At 38.8% G+C, this 10,686-nt stretch overlaps 1 protein-coding gene and 1 pseudogene across 4 annotated transcripts in view; one reads left to right on the forward strand and one right to left on the reverse strand.

Annotated features, from left to right (window-relative positions):
* Positions 1-9,073, forward strand: part of STRN3 (striatin 3) — a 103,862-nt gene extending 94,789 nt beyond the window's left edge. For 2 of the 4 annotated variants that reach the window (XM_043988403.1, XM_043988402.1), the window contains exons 15-18: positions 634-774; positions 4,496-4,603; positions 7,150-7,236; positions 7,328-9,073. In XM_043988403.1, the coding sequence (XP_043844338.1) occupies positions 634-774; positions 4,496-4,603; positions 7,150-7,236; positions 7,328-7,497 (506 nt within the window). In that variant the 3' untranslated portion in view covers positions 7,498-9,073. The remainder of the gene's footprint in view (positions 1-633; positions 775-4,495; positions 4,604-7,149; positions 7,237-7,327) is intronic. The other 2 variants (XM_043988404.1, XM_043988405.1) reach the window with 1 other exon arrangement.
* On the reverse strand, positions 2,069-4,170 carry LOC122743452 (annotated as a pseudogene).
* Positions 9,074-10,686: the final 1,613 nt, after the last annotated feature.

A 10,686-nucleotide genomic window follows, 5' to 3' on the forward strand; every position in this document is an offset into this window, starting at 1 on the left:
TTCATTTTGGCTGTTTTGACCATAGGCAAGTTATTTAATCTTTTGATGCCCTAAGACTTTTTGGGGGTGGGGTGGGGCAATGAGGGTTAAGTGACTTACCCAGGGTCACACAGCTAGTAAGTGTCAAGTGTCTGAGGTCAGATTTGAACTCAGGTCCTCCTGAATCCAGTGCCAGTTCTTTATCTACTGAGCCATCTAGCTGCCCCTTCTAAAACTTATAAAACAGAGAAATGTTGCAGCTGAACTTCATTGGTCAAAGGAGTTTGCTCACCAGGGAATATCCCTGTACCCAGTAAATAATGAGTGCCATCCCTCTTCTTGGCTCTCAGTTTATTACTTAGGTTTTTTATAGGTACTGTTTATTACTTTGAATCATCTCAAATGAAGCATATATACTTTATCCTGCTAGTGCAGCTAGCTTCATATATATCTTGGGTAATTTTTTTAAACCTCTCCCTATTCTTACATTAGTTACTTGGGTGTGCTTTTCATCTTGTATGATTCTAATAATTGCCCAATAGCCTAATTTAGTTGGTGTTGTGTAGATTTTTTTTCTTTCCAAAAGAATGAGAATTTTGTAATGATCATTTGTGGTTATATAATACATTCTTATTTCTCCTGATCTCTTTTTAGAGCATGGAATACCTACATCTGTTGACTTCATAGGCTGTGATCCTGCTCATATGGTGACTGCTTTCAACACTGGCAGTACAGTCATTTATGATTTAGAAACATCACAGTCATTATTGATGCTTTCAACACAGGTAGATTCTGGTAAGTTTGCTCAAGTGTCTTGGCTGTTCTTCCCTCAATCATTTCTTGACATCTTTTCCTGCCCTTCATGTAAAAAGTGGGGTTGGAGGTGAGGGGTTGGTTTTTAGCTCTCCCTTTTAACAAAGAAAAACATTCAAGCAAAACCAGAAACACAAATGAGTATGTCTGAATTGTAGTCCTCTTGACTCTCCACTGAAGGGTGCTGGAGTGAGGAAGTGTTTTATCAACTCTTTTGGGGACCAAGATTGGTCACTGTAGTTATCTCATAATTTAACTTCCTTTTAATGTACTTTTATGTTTATAATATTAAAGTTATTGTATGTATTCTTTTCCTCATTCTGATTACTTCATTCTGCTTATTCACTTCTTTTCCTACCAGTTTTGTCACATCTTTAAATTTATCTCTTTTTTTTGTTTGTTTTTGTTTTTGTGGGGCAATGGGGGTTAAGTGACTTGCCCAGGGTCACACAGCTAGTAAGTGTCAAGTGTCTGAGGCTGGATTTGAACCCAGGTACTCGTGAATCCAGGGCCGGTGCTTTATCCACTGCACCACCTAGCTACCCCTAAATTTATCTTATTTGTTGTTTCTTATGGTGTTATAATATTCCTTGCACATAACAGGTGGTTCAGTTTTTTGCTACCACAAAAGTGCTTCTATGAATAGTTTAGGACTTATGGAACCTTTTATTCTGCCTTCTATCTCTTTGCTATATGTGGGGCCACTGAATTAAAGGCCAAGAATAGTTTAGTGACTTTTCTATGGTACTTCTGGATGGATTAGACCAATTCTCAGGTCCACTAGGAGTAAATTATTGTACTTGTCTTTTTTACAACCCCTCCAACATTTTCTGTCAGTTATCAGCTGCCAATCTAATAAGTTTTGATCTCAAAATTGTTTCGTCATTTCTCTTGCCCTTTGATATCTGAAGCAGTCTTTTTATATAGTTTGTATGTTGTGATCATTTATTTGAAAACTGTTCATAACCTTTGACCATTTATCAAATGAAGAATGGCTCTCTTTTTTAAAAAAATAATTACAAGAACAAATCAAATCCTATTTAGAGTAGATCTTCTCGTATTATTTCTATCTTGTTTCACCAACCCAGATTATTTCCTGAAGTTTTCATTATAAATTGGTTTGTTAATAAAATTGCTTAAAGATAAGATGAAGAGTTTCAAGGATCAGAACGAATTCTCCTGTGTGACCTTGGGCAAGTCACTTAACCCTCATTGCCCAGCCACCAACCCCCCCCCCCCCCCAATTGAGTTTTGTCACTGATATTATATGTTGATCTTTTTTTTTTTTTTGAATATATTTTTTATTTTCAACTGATCCTCAGTAGAAACAAAAAGGTACTTAATGTATTCAAAGTTACAGGAATGTTTCTCTCTCTTCCCTACCCCCTCGTTTTGGTCTAGAAGCGTCAGCAGGCATCTTAGGCTTTAGACAAGGCCGCCTTGACAGCCTGAACAATGGCGTCCTTGTCGATGCCAAACATCTTCAGCAGCTCTGCTGGCTTCCCGCTTCTGGGGACATTGGCAACTGCCAAGCGGCTGACAGTGATGCCAGGTTCACCCACTACGGCAGAAGCCACAGCCTCTCCTATGCCACCTTCATAGTAATGGTCTTCCACAGTCAGGATGCGGCCATGGGTTGCACGGGCACTGTCAAGGATGAGCTTCTTATCCAAGGGCTTGATGGTAAAGGGATCAAGCACTCGGATATTGATCTTTTCTTTCTTCAGCTGCTCAGCAGCTGCCAAAGCTTCATGGAGGGTCACCCAGCTTCAATCACAGTCACCTGGTCATCCTTGCTCTTCAGGACCACCTTAGCCTGGCCAACCTGGAAGTTTTCATTGTTGTTGTAAATGATGGTGTTTTCTGGGCGGCTGGTCCTTATGAAACAGATGCCCTTCGTGTTGGCAGCTAACTCTACTGCTTTCTCAGTAGCCACAGCATCACTTGGGTAAAAGGCTGTTCCATTGGGAATGCTCCGGAACATGGCAAGATCTTCCAGGGCCATCTGAGAAGGCCCATCTTCACCAATGGACACTCCACAATGCGAGCCGCACAGGTTGATGTTGCTCTCAGAGATGGCCGCCATCCGGATCTGGTCGAAGGCCCTGGTGAAGAAGGCAGCAAAGGTGCTGCAGAAAGGCACGGTCCGGTCCCGTGTGGCACAGCCCACGGCAATGCTTACCATGTTCTGTTCTGCAATGAAACACTCAATGAAGCGATTGGGATGTTCCTTCTTGAAGAGTTCTGAAAAGGTCGAATTCTTGGTGTCCCCATCCAGGGCAATCACACGGTCACTGGCATGCCCCAGTTTGGCCAGGGCCATGCCATAGGCTTTGCGGGTGGCCATCTTGTCTCCAAGTTTGTAATTTGGGGGAGAGGGCATCCGGATGTTGGTGATGTTCACTGCTGGGGCATCCTCTTTGGGGAGGGTGGCTAGAATCTTCTTCTTGCTTTGGATTTGGCCATAGATTTCCTCAATGACCCGTTCCGCCATATTTTTAGGGAGGGGCTTCCCATGCCAAGATTCCTTATCTTCCACACCTGAGATTCCTCTGCCCTTATATGTCTTTGCAATGACAGCCAGTGGCTTGTGCTTGCCCTGGTCGAAGGCCTTGCAGAGTTCCTCCACACTGTGTCCATCCACCACGATTGCATTCCACCCAAAGGCTTCGCATCGCTTCTGGTACACTTCCACTTGGTGCTGCAGCGGGGCAGGGTCGCTCTGGCCCAGCCAGTTAATGTCGAGAATGGCGACCAGGTTGTCCAACTTATAGAATCCTGCGAAGGCCATGGCCTCCCACACGGAGCCTTCCAATATCTCCCCATCGCCCAGCAAACAATAAACACGGTAGCTGGCTTTGTCGAAGTATTTGCCTGTGTAGGCCATTCCACAAGCTGCTCCGAGCCCCTGGCCCAGGGAGCCAGTAGCCACATCTGTGAAGGCTTGTTTAGGGACCGGGTGGCCATCTAGAATGGAGCTGATCTTCCGTAAGTTCAACAGCTCAGCCTCTGGCAGGAAGCCAGCCTCAGCCCAGACTGCATAGAGGATGGGAGCCGCATGACCCTTGGAGAGCACAAAGCGGTCATTGCTGGGGTCCCTGGGGTCCTGGGGCTTGTACTTCATGGTGTGGAAGAAGAGGACCGCCATGATCTCTGCCGCACTGCAGCATGATGTGGGGTGGCCCGAGCCGGCTGTAGTGGTGGCTTGGATGGAGTTGATGCGCAGCCGGTTGGTGGTGTCCTTCAGCGCCTGCAGTTTCTGTTGGTCCAGCTTATGGTAATCCTCCATGGTAAAGGGGGTTGGCGTGGATCCCGAGCTTGTGGCAGAGGCGGCCGCAACGTGAGCAAAGGGGAGCCCGGAGAGGAAGAAGGAGGAAGAGGAGGACCACCGGCTCCAGCGCACCCTCTTATGACCAAGCCTACCTGCGGATATGTTGATCTTAAAGAAAAATCCACCAACATACTAGATGATGTTAAATTTAATGATGTCTCATGTATAATAAGTAGTAAAAAGGGACCCTAAACAGCACCTCTGAATTTTGGTGCTTAGGCCTTAATGTTAAGTAGAGATCATTACTTACTACTTATTCCAATTTAATAGTTTGTACTATGTAAGAGATTGTAATCTCTTGTGATTAGTACAAGATGTAGTAGTAAAGAAAACTAAATGACTCACTGATTGTGCTTGTTTTTTCCTCTCCAGGTTTACAATCAAATAATCATATTAACAGGGTAGTAAGCCATCCCACACTTCCTGTTACAATTACTGCTCATGAAGATAGACACATTAAGTTTTTTGACAATAAAACGGGTAAGTAAACTGGCCAGCTATTTTCTTTTTCTTTGGGGGGGGAGTGAGGCAATTGGGGTTAAGTGACTTGGCCAGGGTCACACAGCTAGTAAGTGTTAAGTGTTTGAGGCCGGATTTGAACTCAGGTCCTCCTGAATCCAAGGCTGGTACTCTATCCACTGTACCACCTAGCTGCCCCTAGCTATTTTCATTATGAGAGTATTATTACTTTTATTTTACCTTATTTCTTTTGGAATTATTAATTTCAAAATTAGTCCATTAATTAATGAATCTGTGAACTCTTAAAACTTTTTTCATGTCATGCTTTATTCTTGAGATTTTCTGTAGTATAGATTTTTATATACCTTTGTATGAAGGATTTGTACTTGTTTTTGTTTTTGCTTCAAAATAGCTTAAATCATCTTAATATTATCATCCTGCTAAAAGTAGGTAAGTTGATGATATGTAATAACTTTAGCCTTAAAATCTTGGGATACCAGAAGTAGGAAGCACCCCCTTGAAATTAGAAGTGGAAAAAAATAGGCCAAATAAATGGAAATTAAAATTTGTTTTATTCTTAAAATTCTATTTAGCTCAATTCTTCATTAATTTCACATGTCTCTGCAGTGATTACTGGATAACTTTTAATGACAGTAATAATATTTATCATCAAAGAATGCTTGTATTATTTTAAATTCACAATTACGATCTTATAATTTACTTTATTGACTTATTATTCTTTCAAAATAAGTATATATGATATATGTGGTAAAACTTAGCCAGAAAAACTCAGACCTTGTTTATCCTGCTAGTAAACAGTGTATTGTACTTTACTTGAGAAGTAATAGAAGTAATCAAACATTTATATAGTACTTTAAGGTTTGGGCATCCCTTAAATGCTAGGCTAAGCCTGGAACAATAAAGGATTATTAGGACTGGGGGAAATGTGCATGAGTTGCAGTACTTCTTTCTTCCTTATGTTGAGTAGAGTGGCAAGTCACAGCAAAGATTGTGATTCTCCACTTAGAAGAATAATACTACCTTCTGCTTTTCTTATATGTCTCCTTAACACTAAGCAATTCTAGTATGTTCATTAGATTGCTTTTTACAGTGTCTTCTTTTGAGGGTGGGGTGGGGGCAAGGCAGTGAGTGTTAAGTGACTTGCCCAGGGTCACACAGCTCGTAAGTGTCAAGCATCTGAGGCTGGATTTGAACTCAGGCCCTCCTGAATCCAGGACCAGTGCTTTATCCACTACGCCACCTAGCTGCCCCTTTACACTGTCTTAAATTGATGCCTGAGACAATTCAGAGTAGTTTCTTTAGGCCAAGGGTTCTTAACCCTAGGATTTGTGAACTTTTTTTTTTTTGGTCAATATTTTTATTTTAGTAGTATTGGTTTCCTTGTAATCTTGGGGTGGTTTTTGTTTGTTTTATGTTTTACAATTTTTGCATTAAAAATATTTTGAAAGTGGGTCCATAGACTGCCAGCTTGGGTCCATGGCAGTGCTCTAGGCCAGCTTTTGTTTACTTGTTCCTGAAGTGTGAAACATTTAACGTTAATCTCAGTAGAATACTGAATTTGATGAGTCTTGAGTTTATATAGGAAGATATATCCATTGAACAATTGCTTATTTTTCCAGTCTACTTAAATGTTGTAAAAGTGAATTTACTTTTTTTTCCCTGGGTAATTTAATCATTTTATTAATAAGGCCAGCAGGTTATTAATAAAAGCATGGTCATTGGCCATCTCTCTCAGACCAAAGACAGTCATGCTGACAGGGCTTACATTTCATATACTCTTTTTTTTTTTTTAAGTGAGGCAATTGGGGTTAAGTGACTTGCCCAGGGTCACACAGCTAGTAAGTGTTAAGTGTCTGAGGCCGGATTTGAACTCAGGTACTCCTGACTCCAGGGCCGGTGCTTTATCCACTCACTGCGCCACCTAGCCGCCCCTTCATATACTCTTGAAACATATACTCTTGAAACTCATACTTCATCAAACAACTTCAAATCTAATTGATTAATGCAATTGGAGGTGAGCTATATTAAAATGAAGGGCTATACCAGACCACCCTCAACCTTGGGCTGTTAATGAAGTCACTTATGCAAACAGTATTTTCTATTTCTTTATTTCCGTAATTTTATGAAGAATCTGGTGATAGGATTTTGTTGTATTTTCTTTTTTTCTTTCTTTCTTTCTTTTTTTTTTTTTTAGTGAGGCAATTGGGGTTAAGTGACTTGCCCAGGGTCACACAGCTAGTAAGCATTAAGTGTCTGAGGTCGGATTTGAACTCAGGTACTCCTGAATCCAGGGCCAGTGCTCTATCCACTGTGCCACCTAGCTGCCCCATCAGTGGTGTATTTTCACTGTCTACCATATGTTGCCTATTCATTTTGTACAGTTGGTTGAGGCTGCTTAGTAAGAACTTAGTTTAATATTAGGATTTTGCTCTTATATGAAACAGTTGCTATTAACATGTTGAAGAATGTGACATCCCCCACTCCCACACAAATTTAAGAGTAAATGACTTACAGAAACTTGACCTTCTTTATTATATTTCATATAGGTAAAATGATCCATTCTATGGTTGCTCATTTGGATGCTGTTACAAGTCTAGCAGTAGATCCTAATGGCATCTATTTGATGTCTGGAAGTAAGTTTTAATATAATTCATGATGTCTGAGTATTGTGTGCTAATTGTGGTTCTCTTCCAAAACCTAATTAATTGTGACCTTCTTCCATAGGTCATGACTGTTCCATTAGATTGTGGAATTTAGACAGCAAGACGTGTGTGCAAGAAATAACAGCTCATAGGAAGAAACTGGATGAATCCATTTATGATGTAGCTTTCCATCCATCAAAAGCATATATTGCCAGTGCGGGAGCTGATGCCCTTGCCAAAGTATTTGTGTGACAAAACAAATAGCTGCAACATAATAGCAGGTCTTCTTGGACAGAAAGAGGGAATGCATCACTGCCATCAATGAGGTTACTGATAAGACACTACGTATGATCTGCCTAGGCAAAAGCTATTTTGGGGCAGGTATAAATTGGTGAAAATCACCACATCTTGAATAATGTCAGGCTCATTCATTTAACTGTAATTACTGTATTTTGTGGGGGCAAAAAGGAAACCAGTATTTGTAGCCTTTACTGGATATGAACTGAGCATATGTCTGTTCATTACGTGTCTAAGCCAATGTGGAGTCTGATCTTACAAAAAGACTTATTTTGGACTCTGTGTGCTGCCTTAGGGTTAGGGTGTGGTGCTCTTGTGGGGGGAAGTGAGCTCCAAGAGTAGCTTTCTTTTCATCTCTTAGTGATCTTCTCTGTTTATCAGTTGAATGCCACAGATTCCCTTTTAAATTTATTTTGCTTTAAAGAAAAGGAAATTTAACTTAAAATATTTTAGCATTAGTTGCACAAAATGTTTGGATAAAATTCTAGTTTTTATAAGTCTTTTTATATATTTAGCCTGTCACAACAGTGCTCAAGATTGTATTGATGATGTTTTTTCTGCATTATAAAACCCTAAAACACAGAGATCTCACTGACCCGCTGCCGTGTAACCACTCTTCCCTTCTTTTGCCTAATACAGCTCAGCTAAGTCCTTCCATAAGGATGCTAATTCTTCATCATCACATAACTGTCTTCATAAAAGTCATAAAAGGACTGTAAAGAAAGATGTGTTAAAATGAAACACTGGGGCTTACTACCCCCAATGAACTCTTTAAAATTAAAAAAAAACAACAACACACACACAAAACAAAAAACTAATATTGGCATCCTATCACTATGTGATATTTTGTACATCTTACTGTATTTACAAGTTTATTTATCAAGGATTACCCATCTTACTCTAATGGCCTATTGTTATTTATTTCACTTTTTGTTGGTCTTTATATCCTTTATGTATGTGCTAAAGGGCCCTGTATATCTATTATGGCATTCTTTGAACAGTCTAAAATAGACTAAAAATGGATAATTTCATAGTTTAATTTACAAACCAAGTTATTTTTCTCCCGTTACATATCTCAGTTTACCACAATTCCAGAAAAGCTATCTTGTTTAAAAAATATTTGGAGTGAAAATGTTATATTTGCATTACAAATAGGACACAAAAGTAGTTGAATCAGGATTCAGAAATCTGCTGTGTTTGAACTAGTTATCCCTGTTTTTATTTTTTCAGATGTGCTTAATTTTACGGTGTAACTAAAGATTTTGTTTGTGTAATGCATGATTAAGACAATAAAGTATTTTTTCTAGTCTTCCACAAAACTTTTCTGATCAGTTTGCGAGTTTTGATGAGTTTTGTAAGGTTTTTGTTTTACAAACTATGAATCAGCAAATTTTTAAGATTGTACCACATAGCAAAAGTACAGCTGTTGAAAAATAATGTATATAAAATGCATATAATAAATATTAAATGGTGTACCTGTATGTTACTGTTGGCTACATTATTTTGTGTTGAACAGCAATAAAGTATAATACTTTATTTAGTCATTGAATTAGAGAATTTCTTAGATTCTTTTTATGCTGCTTAAACAGCACTCACATTTTAAGTTTATGCTAGTTTATTAGTGTTTTGAAAATATCTTTTTTCAAAAGTACAATTGACACAGTTTTAAGAATAATTTTCCAGGCATTGATCAACTAATTTAGATTTTGTTCTTGCAAATCCTGAAATTGAATTTTGGTCATTTGTATCTACTTTAAAATTACATTATGCATATTGAACAATTAATATTTTCATTTGGATGGTCTTGAAGACCAGTTTAAAAACTTAATCTTGTCTCTTCAACCTTTTCCTTCTTCCTGCCTCACAAAAGTCAACTCAAAACATTAATGGTTCTCTTCTCCCCTCCCTCACTCTCTACTCCCTACTCTAGTTCAGTTTGTCATAATCTAGAAAAAAATCATTAAAGCTCATTGAATTTTAAGCTGTCCCCAGTCTGTGATTTTGTGTATCAGTAATTTATGGATCACCAAACTTATTTTTCCGTAGAAACGTTATAAATGATATTTAATTCCCCAGCCTAACTCTTAAAAAAGCTTATAATGTAGCTAAATAGTGCTATAAAATACCATTCCTTCCCATAATGTTTCTCCGTGCATTTAGATTTATAATTTGGGGCATCAGAACCTAACACAAGCTCATCTCGATGTCATACATCAATCAGTGTGGTTCTAACTATTTCACCATGTAAGTAAGCTGCTTCACATGGACCTTTGTTGCATTGCTGCCACTACCATCCAGAGACTTCTTTCCTTCCTAGCTTAATAATGAATGCTGTCTCAGCTGTTCTTACATTCACCTGCTCCTTTAAAGCAAGGGTGTGGGGAGGGTTGTCAAGCACTTCTTACTGCATGGAGTTTATAAAAAGTTCCCTTCTATTGCTCCTTGAAATAACTAGCTGGCACAACTTCTTCCTAGAGCCTTTGTGCCCTTAGGTTAGAGTATGGTCAGCCAAAGACTGTGTCCCCTAAACATTTTGACGGCAAAAAAGCAGTTCTTAAAAGTGGTGTCAAATGTGTTGTCACAATTCTTCCAGTTCAACAATGGAAATAATTACCCTTTTTTCCCTTAAGGAAATAAACATAAGATACATGAAATAACATAATAACATGTGGATCACATTTCACCCAAGATAATGTAATCATTTTTTAAAGAGTCATGTATGAAAATGTGCATTAAAAACAAGCATTGCAGAGCAGTTTGGGAGAGAGGCAGCTTGACAATGCAGTGTATCTAGAGCAGTAGTCTTAAGCATTTTTGCGTCATTCATACACATAACAGTCTGGTGTGAATGATGCCTTAAGACACTACAGAATAATGTTTTTAAATGCATAATGTAAAATAAATATAATTACGAAGAAAACCTGTTATGTTGAAACCAAATTCTGTTAAGTATATCTAGTAGTGATAAGCATAAATTATATTTCAGAATACTTGCAACAGTGGCATTTTGATGGGAAAATATCTGATTTCTAATGGTGACAAAGGCCAGACCCTGTTAATACTACTATAGTTTGTTGTCAACATTCATCATTGAAAGAAATCCTAATTTATCTGTGGACCTGAGATTAAGAACCCCCTGATAAA

The sequence above is a fragment of the Dromiciops gliroides genome, chromosome 2 (genome assembly GCF_019393635.1).
Source record: "Dromiciops gliroides isolate mDroGli1 chromosome 2, mDroGli1.pri, whole genome shotgun sequence".
Lineage (NCBI taxonomy): Eukaryota > Metazoa > Chordata > Mammalia > Microbiotheria > Microbiotheriidae > Dromiciops > Dromiciops gliroides.